Source organism: Odocoileus virginianus, chromosome 16, assembly GCF_023699985.2.
Source record: "Odocoileus virginianus isolate 20LAN1187 ecotype Illinois chromosome 16, Ovbor_1.2, whole genome shotgun sequence".
Classification (NCBI taxonomy): domain Eukaryota; kingdom Metazoa; phylum Chordata; class Mammalia; order Artiodactyla; family Cervidae; genus Odocoileus; species Odocoileus virginianus.
Window position 1 is genome coordinate 18,661,141 of NC_069689.1, and position 12,886 is coordinate 18,674,026.

At 53.1% G+C, this 12,886-nt stretch overlaps 1 protein-coding gene across 3 annotated transcripts in view; it reads left to right on the forward strand.

Moving 5' to 3' along the window:
- The window catches only part of ITPK1 (inositol-tetrakisphosphate 1-kinase), a 156,660-nt gene that overhangs the window by 108,856 nt on the left and 34,918 nt on the right, over positions 1–12,886 (forward strand). For all 3 annotated transcript variants that reach the window (XM_070477929.1, XM_070477930.1, XM_070477931.1), the window contains one exon: positions 4,967–5,084. In XM_070477929.1, the coding sequence (XP_070334030.1) occupies positions 4,967–5,084 (118 nt within the window). The remainder of the gene's footprint in view (positions 1–4,966; positions 5,085–12,886) is intronic.

A 12,886-nucleotide genomic window follows, 5' to 3' on the forward strand; every position in this document is an offset into this window, starting at 1 on the left:
TGCCACAGAGTCATGAGCATTCTTTTTGTTTTATATCTGCCAACTCTTTTTTTAATTTTTTATTTATTTTGGTTGCACTGTGTAGCTTGGAGTATCTCAGTTCCCCCACCAGGGACTGAACCTGGGCCACAGCGGCGAAAGGACCACGTCCTAACGATTAGATACCAGGGAACTCCCCCTACCCTTTTCCTATCTATCCTCTCCTTATTATCCACACAGCTTCCTGAGAGGTTTTATTCAGAATGTACATTTACCCACAGGAAACGGAACACCAGAGATTTAATTCCAGGTTCTTCTTCATGGACATAGAGTGACAGAGGCGGGATTTGAACTTGGGACTCCCACCTGCATTTTGTCTTCAGAGGAGAGTTAATCCTCGTGTTCCATTCCTGCTCCTTGCCAGGCTGTAAATGCAGAGGAAACAGGATCTCCTGTGTTCATCTCAGTCCTCTCGTTTAGCTCAGATTCTCTGCGGGGAAACCTTGACCCCAGCCTGCCTCCTCACCAGCCCCCCTCTCAGGTTCACAACCCCGTGGGCCTTGGGGGGCATCTGGCTGGTGTGTGCCCCGTTGTCAGTATTATCTAAACCTCCTCCTGGCCCTGCTGACCCCAGGCTGTGTATTTCTGCATTTCTTTTGCCTTGGCTTCTCAAAGCCAGGCTCCTCCTAGTTAACTTCCAGAATCCCTTTCTAGGTGTTCAAGACAGGCTTTCTAACAGAAATGTGTTTACGATTTGCCATGGAGATGGTTGGGCCTTTATTCCTCCAAGTGGTGATAAAATGATACTGGGCGCTCACCCTTCCAGCAGTTTGTTTGGTAATTCTAAGAGACTTGTGAAAAATGCATGAGGTCCGCGATACAATAGATAAACTGAAAGGCTTGGAAGAAAATCCGCTTGTGGATAGTGGGGTGATTGGAAAAAACTCCTTCTTTGTCCTGAAAGAGATCGTGTTCAGGAATAATTCTTCTGGTAATCCTGATGCTTTCATCCCAGGTCCAAAGCTTGTTGGCGCCTGCTTGTCAGATCTTTCCCACTTTGGTTTCTTCTAGCATCTTTGGCTTCGGTTCATGTCTTAATGAGCCCGAGTTCTCTCTATAGAGGCCACTGCCCTAAATGAACAAAAGTGGGACCAGAACAAGCTTTGTGTTATCTGGCAACTGTGCAGATAGTCTTCTCAGTACTGCAGTGGGGACATTTGAGGGGAGAGGGGGTCATGGTTTACTGGACTGTTATGGTTGGGGGAGAAGTGGGCCAGCCTGGCTGAAGCAACGTCTCCGATGCTGCCTCCCCTTTGAAGGAAGGCAGGGAGCGTGTGTGTCCCTGCCGTTACCCGTAGTGTCTCTACCACGTGGCTGCCGGTTTTGTTCCAGAACAGCCTCATGTGTGGCCTTGAAGCATGCTGCATAAACACCGCTCCTAGGCTTCTCCAGCTTAGACTCGCAAGTCACAGATAAGGAAATGGAGACGAGAGATGCCAAGTGGCTCATCCAGGGTGACAGTGGAAGATGACTGCAACCAGGAGCCAGGGTTTCTTGGTCCCTTGCCCTTCCCTCTGTGCCAGGCTGCTCCCTGTGGGTTCAGGGATGAGGGGGTGGGCAGTGGTGGTGAGGGCATCATGAACTTTTAGTTCATAACTCAGAACATGAATCCATCAGCCAGATCGAGTAGGGGAAACCCTCGAAGGCCGTCATTTGTCCATTGTTATTTTCACCCTATACATGATGCGCTGTGGGTGATGTGAAGTTTGTTGAGTAGATAACCTTTTCTTTTTCTTTAATCCTTAGTGTAGAGTTTAATCTGCTTTAACTGAATCATAAAGTTCGTTGTGTGTGCCTGTTAAGTCACTTCAGTCATCTCTTGACTCTTTGTGACCCTAGGGACCGTTGCCGTCCAGGCTCCTCTATCCATGGGATTCTCCAGACAAGAATACTGCAGTGGGTTGCCATGCCCTCCTCTAGGGGATCTTCCCCACCCAGGGATTGAACCAGCGTCTCTTAAGTCTCCTTGCGTTGGCAGGCAGGTTCTTTACCACTAGCGCCACCTGGGAAGCCCTGATCATAAAGTTCATCATAATCTAATTCCAAGTAATCTCTTAAAGTTTGCCTACGTTATTCTCTTAGATTCACCCTTCAAACTGTATTTTTTAAAAATATTTCAGCATTTCATTTTTATTTATTTATTTATTTTTAAAATATTTATTTTAAAATGTGTCTGTTTGTTTGGCTGTGCTGGGTCTTAGTTGCAACACGTGAGATCTTTAGTTTCGGCGTGTGGAGTCTTAGCTGTGGCATGTGGGATCTAGTTCCCTGACCAGGGATTGAACTCGGGGCCCCACTGCATTGGGAGCTCAGAGTCTTAGCCACTGGACCACCAGGGAAGTCCTATTTATTTTTATAATTAGTTTGTATTGGAGTATATGCAGTTGCTTTACTTGAGTGGATGACCTTTTAACATGAGGACATTGGTCTCATTGCTATCATATATGTCAGTCTTGGTGTCTCATGAGTGACAGGCCCTGGTGTCAGTGTAGGCCTGGTTCTGAGGAACACACTCTGGGGAAGGACCCGTGCCGACAGGGGGAGCTGTCTCTGGGGATCCGGCAGCAGAGCGGTACAGGCTCACGGGTGAGGCCGCGGCGCAGCAGAGAGAACGGCTCCGTGGCCTGAGGACAGCCCTGGATAGACCTTCCTGACGGATACCTCTGAGCTCGTGCCCACGTCCCCTCTGGGTCCAGACGCAGGCTCTGCCTTACCAGCCACTGGCCCGTCTGTGTGAGCTGGGCAGCGGGTCAGGCTCTCAGGAGGAGAAGGCATGAAGGCAGCTTCTCTTCTGCACTTGGGTCTGCAGATGCGTGCTGGAGAGGACTTTCTTGGGGCGAGAGCGTGTAGGTCCTGTGGACCTCACAGGTGTGAGGACAGGAAGACGGCCTCTTCAGATATGTGTACTGGCCACCCCTCGGGAGCAGAGACATTAAAAAAAAAAAATCAAAGACACCAATGAGCCTATCACCAGATACTCTGGTATGGAACAGCAGGCGGGAGCAGATTTCAGAGAGGGAGATATGAATCTCTGGCTTTTGAGAGCTCTTAAAAATGATTCCTAGGAACCAAAACAGGTTCACTGGGAAAAAAAAAAAGAATAATCCAAACGGCGCACTCTCTTTGCTGATAAGGTTCGCTAGAAAAGAAGCATTATGGCTTTTCCCCCTGGCCTCTGCCGACCTCACAGACGGAGCTTGTGGAGTCGGAGGGGAGGGTGAATTAAGCTGGTGTGTTTATTCCCTGGGGCTCCCACAACAAAGTACCAGAGTGGCCTAAAACAACAGAAGGTCATTCTCTCAGTGAAGGAGGCTGGAAGTCTGCAGTCAGGTGTCTGTGGGGTTGGTCCTTCCCGAAGGTCCTGAGGGGGAGGGTCGTGGTGGCTGTGGCCATCCTTGCCTTGCCGCTGACCTCACTCACGGTCTCCATCTTCACACAGCCCTCTCCCTGTGTGTCTCTGTGTCCCCATTTTCCTCGTCTTGAAGATACCAGTCGATGGATGAGGGTGCATCCGAATCCAATATGACCTCACGTTAACTTGATTCCCTTGTGGCTCAGCTGGTAAAGAAGTCGCCTACAATGCAGGAGACCTGGGTTCGATCCCTGGGTTGGGAAGATCCCCTGGAGAAGGGAAAGGCTGCCCACTGCAGTATTCTGGCCTGGAAAATTCCATGGACTGTATAGTCCGTGGGGTCGCAGAGTCGGACACGACTGAGTGACTTTTTCATGTTCACTAACTTGATTGGATCTCTGAAGACATTCTCTCCAAACATGGTCACTTTTACAGGGACCGGGGGTTAGGACTTGAACAGATTTCGGGCTGGGTGTGCACAGTTCAACCCACAGTAACAACAGCAGCTGGTGAATGGCCTTCCTTACACCCAGCCTCCTCTCTGAGCCCGTTTCCTGTCACGCCAGCATCCCCCACTTTTGTCCTTAGCATCATAGAGCTTTAGGGCCAGAGGGATGGTCTTCTCTACTTTGCCTGCCTGACAGGCTGCTCTCGCCCACTGACTTAGGGCTCCTCGAGTCGTTGAGGAGCCCCTGCGTTTTTTTTTTTTCCTGAAAACATCTTCCTGTGTCTTTTGTTGAATTCCTGTTAACAGATAATGGTTTCTTGTTCCTCATGTGCCTTAATGTTATTTCCCCAAGAAGACTGTAAAGACTAATAAAGGCTGTAAAGGCTCATCTTATCACAGTTCTGCTCGCCTGTCCATGGCCTACTGTGAAGCTAGTGGGTATTAATAAGCAGTTGTTGGAGTGGGCACCTGAGGGTCAGGTGGCCGGCCCATGTCACATGTCTCATCAACTTCTCACAGACCTACAGAATCCTGGCATCCCACTCTCCCCAGCCTTGCCTCAGAAGCCTTATCAGGGCAGGGTCCTGACCACTCTCATTGAATGCAATCCACCCCAGGAGCAGTTCTGGTTTCTGGTGAGGCTCCATCCAGGAGTTGAACAGCTGATCAGAACCCAGTGGTTCTCCTTTTCTCAGCTCTGGTTTCTCAGTTTGGGCTCTACTTTGAGCTTGGCTCCATCAGGCCTGTCTCCTTCAGATCTTAGGATGACTGCTCACAGCTGCCCAGTCTCCCAGCTTCCTCTTGTCCTCCAGGAGGGAGAGTGTCCCAGCATTCCCTGCAGGAGTGCTGAGCCTACTTCTGATTGGACGAACTCTGGTCACATGTCCTCTCCTGAGACAGCAGCCCCAGGAAGTGGAAGGCGCTGATTGGGCTAATCAAAGTCATGTGATCCCAGTGGGACTAAGGATGGAGCCTGTGTCCTGAGACCAGATGATGCCTCAGCCAGAAGTCAGGGCTAGTGAGAGGACAGAGAATGCAGGGAGGGCACACGGGATGAAATCTTGCTCGTCACCCTCCGTTTCAGCATCAGTCTCCCTTCTCTAACCAGGAGTGTGTTTTCCTTCCAGGAATACATCGATGCCCACCCGGAGACCATTGTCTTGGACCCTCTTCCTGCCATCAGGACCCTGCTTGATCGGTCCAAATCCTATGAGCTCATCCGGAAGATCGAGGCCTACATGAAAGGTGCGGACTTGAGTGGCTTGGCCCCGATGGCAGTTGGCCCACCTCGTGAACATGAGGTGGTCCTTGTTTGGGTGGGAGATGGGGTCTGGCCGTTTTAAGCACTTTGACACAGGAAGCAGTTGTACTTTCTGGGGAGGGCCTTTCCTTCTCCCTCCGTGACCGGCAGGGTTAGACAGTGAAAGCCCCAGGGTGCTTTTTGTGAGAGTAGCTCCCGCCACTTCAAGACGGTTTTGTTTTGTTGTCTTAAACCCATGCATGTGATGAAATATCCAGATAACACAGTGGTTAGAGAGCAGAAGTATGTGAACAGCTCAGCGGCAGGCAGGCGAGGGGAGTTATGTAACCGGGCAAAAGAGACAAACAGAGAAATTAGAAGCCTTTAATCAAACGCATGGAGATATGTCATGTGGTGGCTGGACCTCGCGGGGGTACATGTTGTTCTCGCAGGCCGGAACCTCCCTCTTAGCTGCGGGAGTGTCTCCTGCCAGCTGCCAGCTTCTGCCCTAGAGGACTCATGCTCCCTGCATCCCCGGGCAGGGCAGCGCCAGAGAAGTCAGACTGCCTTCCCAAGGTGTCTCTTTATACGAGAAGGGCGTTTCAGGAAGATTCATGCTCAGTAAGCTCTTAATTCTCCGCCTGGTCCACACAGTCCCTGCATAGAGTTCTTTAAAAAAAAAATTTTTTTTTTTTTTTAAAGTGCTTTTCCTGGGCCCTGGGGCTGGGTGAGAATTCATCTCTGAGGCGGGAGAGGCACCCCTCTTCCTGCTATCTGGGTCTTGTGTGTGTGGCCTCAGGGGACTACCTTGAACCCCGACCAGGGTGGTGACTTGGCCCCAGGCGTGTGTTGTTCAGGTGATGCTGGGTGCCTTGGCTCACAGGACCAGCATGGGAGATAGGAGCAGTGTTTACTGGGTACTTGCTGAGTGCCCAGCACTGGGCTTAGCCTTCCTCTTACCTTCTCCCTGCTGGTGCTCATCAGGGTGGGCCAGGTCATCCTCCCTGGGTGGCAGAGGAGGTCCTGAGAGGTTCACTGATGTACCAGCATCACACAACCTGGAAACTGCCCAGCCAGAATCTAGCCAGGTCTCTCCCCCTCAGGCTCCCCGGCTCCTAACACCTAAGCTTGACTTCCGTGTCTGTAGTCAGAGGGCCCTGGATCTAGCAAGCCCCTGGCACTGGTGCAGTTGTGGACCCTGGCCAGGGGAATCGATGCCCGTTTGGTTCTCTAAGGAACCTGCTCTGCACAAGAGCTGGGTGCTGGACCTGGCCATCCTGGAGGAGGTCTTAAGGCCCTCTGCTGTGGGTGGCTGGCCTTTACCAGGAAGCACAGAGCATGGGCATGAGCTTGGGCAAACTCCGGGAGGTGGTGAGGGACAGGGCGACCTGGCGTTGCTGCAGTCCATGGGGTTGTGAAGTCGGACACAGCTGGGCGACTGAACAACAGCAACAAAGAGCATGGATGTGACTTCCTGGAAGGCCCTGAAGCAGGCAGGCTTCTTCAGCATGTTAGCATCCTTCCATCCTTGGGTCTGGAGTGATTGGTGACCATCTCAACTTCTGGTCTCTTTGCGGTCCTTCCTGGGTCCAACAGTACTCCTAGAGCAGAAGGAAGATCCGTGGTGATGTTTTGGCCGAACGATGCTTCTAGAATGGAAATCTGCCTCTTCCTGGGAAGAGTGTGCATTGGATGCCAACTATTTGTGAAGGGACAGGAGATGACCGTAAAAGATGAGAAGGCCCAGTAAATGGGCAGAGTTGCAGGTCAGCAGAGGCAACAAGTCCATTAGAAGAGTGATGCTTTCTGATGGGATTAGGGAGGGTACCGCCGAGAGGGCTTTTGTAGAGCAAAAGGCTCAGACTTTGAGGAGTAGACAGACTAAGTTTGGTTCCAAATCTTGCTGCCTTGTGGTCTTGGCCAAGTCACTTGACCTGACCTTGCCTGTTTTCTGTAAGATGGATAAAAATTGGTTTATCCACAGGGCCCGGAGTCGGGGTACCTGGGATAATGTCTGAAGTGCTCTTAGCTTGGGCCTTGGCCCATGGGGTCACCCAGCAACGGGGTCCACTCTTCCTGCTCCTGTTACACTGGAAAGGGCTGAGGTGTCCGGATTGGCTCTTAAGACTCTGTCTCCGTTTTTATGAGCAGACAAACAGGGCTGGGGGTCAAAGGTGAGCATGTGAGTTTGGGGGCAAGACTCACCCCCTAAAGGGCACACAGGAAGCAAGACTAACTCTTGGGAGGGCAAGTATCGAGGGGGTGACAGCCTGGGCCTCCCAGACAGGGCAGGCGTCTGAGCAAAGCGGGGAGGGAGCTGAGCCGGGTACTTTTGTCAACTTGTGGACCACCCCTCAGGGGTGGGGGGACTTGGAACACCTCGGCCAGCTGGGGACCCCATTCATGAGCAGCCTTTGAAGGTGTGTGAGCTGGTGAGTGAGACGAGAATTCATTTTAGACAGGCAGTGCAGACATGGCCTAGGGATGGATCTTGATGGCCATCACCTGTATCCTGTTGTGGAGGGTGACCCCCACATGTGTGAGGGGCGGGTGACTGGCCCCCAGTGGGGACACAGGACAGACCCCACTCAGCTCAAATGCAAGAGAGGTCAGCGCGGGGGTGTCCCGCTAGAGGGCCCAGCGAGAACTTGTTGACCCAAGTCTCAAGACCGGCTTGGTCCTGGGCCAGCAGGAATTGTGTGGGTGGGCCGTGAGTGCTGTGCCCGGGGTTTTCCTTATCGTGTGCGCCGAGCTGGGCTGGTGTTCTTCCAGGAGGGCAGGCAGAGGCTGGGGCTTCCTGGAGCCTTTTCCTGCCCACCCGGGGTGGTTCACTGCTGGCTCCCACGTCCCGTCCTCCGAGATGAGGCTGCATCTGTGAGTTGCAGAGCACCTTCTCTGGGAAGCGCATCCCTGGCCGCCCCCGCCCGGCTCCCGCTATTCCTGGAGGCCCTGCAGTCAAGGGCCATAATTACGCTCCAAGTTCCTCAATTACGGCTGTCCAAGCAACACCGCTTTTGTGTTGGGAGAAGGGGCTTGGCAGAGGCTCCTGGGAGTTGTCGCCACCCCTGCCAAGGTGGCTGTCCCTGTCCTCAGTCCCGATGGCTGCACAGAAGCCAGGCCGGTGTGGAGGAGGCGCTGCAGGGAGGGACCAAGGCCCCCTGATCTGCAGTGGGGGTGGCCTGGTGGGCTGTGACACGTGGGGGGGCCCCGGGGAGAGCAGGCAGAGCCCTTGGACTGAGGTGGGCCATCCGTCTCCCTGCAGAGCATCAGCTGTGGGGAGCTCCCAGCCTCACCTGTCTGAGGACCTCGGCGTGGTGGCACCATCTCAGTTCCGTGCTCCCAGAGTTCATCGTTTCTAATTCAGAGCTGGCCGGGGGAGACTGGCTCCTTCCTGCCTCAGACCTGTCCGTCCCAAACCCGCAGATAGTTGCTGCCACAGCAGAGACCTGGGGGAGGGTGGATTAAATGAGAGGGGCTTCATTTCTCTCTCACATAAAAGCCCAAGTTTCCCTGGCTCCGTGTTCTTCTGGTGTGGCCCCTCCTGGTCCAGGGTGGTGCTGAAACTCCACCTGCCACACCCACAATCTAGATGTTAGGATAGAGAGGGCCTAAGAAAGAGGAAGCAAAGGGAAACAGCCCAGTCTATCTTTTAAGGAAAAGTTCTGGAAGCTACAGGGATTCTCTGTTCAGTGGCCAGAATTGAGTTACCTACTGAGGTGCAAGGGAATTGGGGACTGTGGTCTTTATTCTGGGCAACTGTGTGCCCAGCTAACATAGAGCATGAGGTCGGTAGGCTTACAGAGGGACCCACCCCAGGGTTCTTGGGCCACAGGTTTCCCACATGGATGATGCCTTCTGGGTGGGGCTGCACCCACACCCTTTACCAGAGGCACACATGGCCCTGAACTTGAATCCAGTTCAAGCTGAGGACAGGAGCTTCCTGGAGGTTGAACATTGCCTGCTGCAAGCCTGAGGGGAGGTGGGGAGGCTGCGTCACCAGCCAAGATTGCTAGACACGCATCTGCAGGCCTCGTCTCATGGGCACCTGCTTTGCTGCCCAGGGCTGGGGTTTTGAGGCGGAAATCCAGAGCCCAAGGCCTGGCCCTGCTGTCCCAGGGCACGAAATCCCAGGTGAGGCTCTAGCTGGCTCCTAAACTGGCTGGAGTGATGGCTGAGAAAGCTGGGCTGTGACCGGATGATGTGGTTGTGTGTCCTTGGCCCCGGTGGCAGCAGGTGGTGAAGGGTCTCAGACCACCGAGTGGAAGGCGCAGAGGCCCTTCCGAGATGGCTGTGGGCACGAGGCAGCTCCCCCAGCAGCTCCCGCACATGCTTACTCTGGGGGGGTGACAGATGGCCATCGGATGCTGGGCCTCCCTGGGGAAGGGGGGTGCCCCCTGCAGATCGAGCGTCTCTGCCTGTGGGTTTTGTGGGAATTTAATCAGGACTCATCTTGGAGGCCGTTTGGAGGCTGGGTTAAATTGGAATAATCCAGACCCCAAGCAAAGAGAAAATAACTTGCCGAAGAGCCTGGGAGAGATGATCCCCACAGAGCAGCTGCCTCGGGTGGGTGTGTGTGGTCGAGCCGGGGGGCTCTCACTCAGGGGTGGGGGCCAGCTGTCCGCCCTTGGGGAGCTGCACTGGGCTGTTGGTTGGAGAGGAGACAGCGAAAGAGGCCTTGGATTCGAGGCCCAGGCCCCGGGTCTGCCTGCAGCCCCTGTGTTGTGCAGCTTGCAGGTCTCCGGGGCCGCTCTGTCAGCGCTCAGGAAGCTGACCCTGGCTGCACTAACTGCATGCCAGGCACTTTATTAGCTAATTTAATCCTCACGGTGACCCCCATGAGAAAGGCACTACGGTTACCCCCCGGATTGGTGAGGTTACTGATGTCCCTTGAGTCTAATTCGTTCAGGCCACAGAGCTACTGTGTGCAGAGCTGGAATCTGAACCCATCCCTCCAGGTATCCTCTTGGGTATCCTCTTGGCCAGTGCTTCCTGAATCCAGCTCCTGGCCCCTGCGTGGACTGCCTGTCTCACCTGCGCTCGGACTGAGGACACGGTGGACGCGCTGGGGGCTCTGGCCCTGCTCCTGGGCGCCCCCTGGTGTCCAGGCGATGGCATTGTCCAGACAGGGGCCCTGCTTCAGTCATGGAGTCTCTGCCTTTTATAGTTTATTGAGGAAATGAAAGTGCTGTCCTTTTTGAGGTTAGTGACACATGGTAGTGGAAAAGAACAGGGTTTGGCCCTGACAAGCCTGGGCTCAAATCTCAGCCCTGCCCATGTGGCCTGGGCAGTCACTGGGCCTCTCTGAGTCGTTTGCTCATCTGTGATGCAGGGGTTGCCTTCCCTTCAGGTCGGGTGGTGGCAGCAGGGAAGCGTGGGGAAGGCCTGGCCCTGCCCTCTGCGGGGGCCACAGCCTAGAGCTGGGCGCCCAGGTGCTCTCAGCTCCTCTCCTGGGTCCCACAGGGCACCTAGGGCTCGGGTGGGAGGCATGTGGCAGAGCTGGTGGTTAGTAGAAGGTCCTGGAGTCTTGGAGGATGAAGAGGAGAGCTGTGTAGCCCCCATGAACCGTTGCTCCTGAGTTAGGATCAGCTTCCAGTCCTGCTTTTGTGCAGGAGGCTGGAGTTTTGGATGAACCCACCAGGAAGATGCTTCACACACACCTTGTAAGTGGGCTTGTGAGAAGCTGACCCCTGAGACAGCTACCTGCCCTGCCCCCCAGGTGTCGGCCTGCCCACCCTGCAGGACCGGGGTCTGGTGCGAGGGAACCTCCAGCTCAGTCCAGGGCTCTTTCTGGGGGAGCCACACCTCCACTGTTTAGCCCTTTCCACCTCATGGGTTATGGGTCCCCCTCCTTGTTTTTATCGTGCTTCTGAGAAGAGCCCTGCTCCACCCAGCACACCCCAGGAATTGCTGGACTGGAAGGCTGCTGTCCCCCAGGCCTGCACGGTAACTGGTCCTGAATACCCTCTGTCAGCAGGCAGGGCCCTGACTCTTACTGACTCTCACACCTGTTGAGCCCACTCCTTTCTTCCCAGAGGCTGCCCGTCTTAAATATGGAATCCATCCTTCTAGGCCCTTTTCATACATGTGCAAATATGTGTGTGCTTAAAAGAAGAAGAAAAAAGGGCATCTGATTACTTATGTTCTCATGTAACTTCCTTTTTCTCCACTGAATATATGTTTTGGCTTCTTTCCATGTCAGCCCACAAAGATGAAGAGTAGGTCTGATCTGCCCTTTTTGATGGCAACATCATATTTCAGCATGTAAATGGGAAAAAAATCATAGTTTATTCAATTATATTGACCTCATTGAGTCATTCCAGTTTGATTTGGATTTTTTTCTGCTAACCGACTGAGCTGCAGTCAACACAGGTCTCTGCAGAGTTCTGTAAAATTAATCCCTAGAAGTGGAATTTCCCAAAGACTACGGTAAACATCTCTCACCTTGTGGATATTGCTGGATTGTTCTTCAGAAAGTCTAAACAAATTTTTCGCCACATTGTACACGGCTGCTGGAGAAATGATAGCTGTCTGACTTTCATTTACATTTCTTTTGTTATTGACAAGACTGCACATTTCTTCATGTGTCTGTTGGCTCTTTGCGTTTCTTCTGTGTATGAATCTTTTCGTGTTAGTTGCCCATTTTCTCTTGGGTTGGTGGTCTTTTTCTTATTGATCGGTTAGAGCCACTTTTGGGATTAAGGATGTTGTCTCATTTTTTCTTTAAGATTTTTTTTTTTTATGTGGACCATATATAAAGTCTTTATTGAATTTGTTACAACATCGCTTCTGTGTTATGTTTTGGGGTTTTAGCTAGGAGGTATGTGAGATCTCCCCAGTCAAGGCTCGAACCTACACCTCCTATATTGGAAGGTGAAGCCTTAACTAGTGGACCACCGGGGAAGTCCCATGTGTCATTGTTTTAAAATATGGACTGTTTTGTTGCTGGCAGCTTCATCTTTGCACTGGGCCAAGCTAACATTTTCTATTCTTCTTTTAGAATGTGTATGGCCAGAGAGAGCACTTCAAATATTTTTAAAAATGTTTTGAAAATGAAAAAGGCTGCTGCGTTTTGGGAGTCAGAGCTGAGTGGGGCAGCAAGCCTTTGGGTCCGGAAGGGGCTATAAATCAGCGCAAACAGCTGCCACAGAGTTAATCCGCGTTTCCAGCAGCCGTTTCCATAAGCTGGAACAGGACTCAGGAATGTCCCTGTCTCCGCCAGCCCGTGTCTGGCTTACTCGATCCTGGCCTCGAGCATGCCCGGCGCAAGTAGCACTGTGTCCCCTCAAGATGAAACAGGTCATTAGCTGAGTCAGATGGGAAGGAGACTTTGTCCAGCTGACCAGGACCGTGTCAGATGGGGCCTGTCAGACCTGTGGCCTTTGTTCCCCTCTGTCTGTGCCCAGAAGCCACCCCCTCCAATAATTTCAGTCTGGTTCCCCACAGCAAGCATGCAGCTGGCGAGCCAAGGATCAGGCTGCTAGCAGGGAGGTGGCAGCTGCAGCTGGGCCTAAGGGAGGCCCTTCAGAAGCCTCCGGGAAGCAGGGTAGGGACGGCAGGTGCTGCTGAAATGCACCACCCTGCTGTCTAGTGTCTCCATATAGCACAGTGAAGGTCCCTCTTTGAAAACTCTCAGTCACCAAGCCTCTGAGTTTCCCATTGCTGCATGACGGGTCACTACAAGCTGAGCGCCTTTCAGTGGCTTCACCCCCGCCTCCCCTGCCAGCCTGCCACTTGTTATCTCACAGTTTGGTAGGTGAGAATTCTACCTGGCGTGGTTGGTCTCTGGTCTCAGGAAGTCACAGATGGG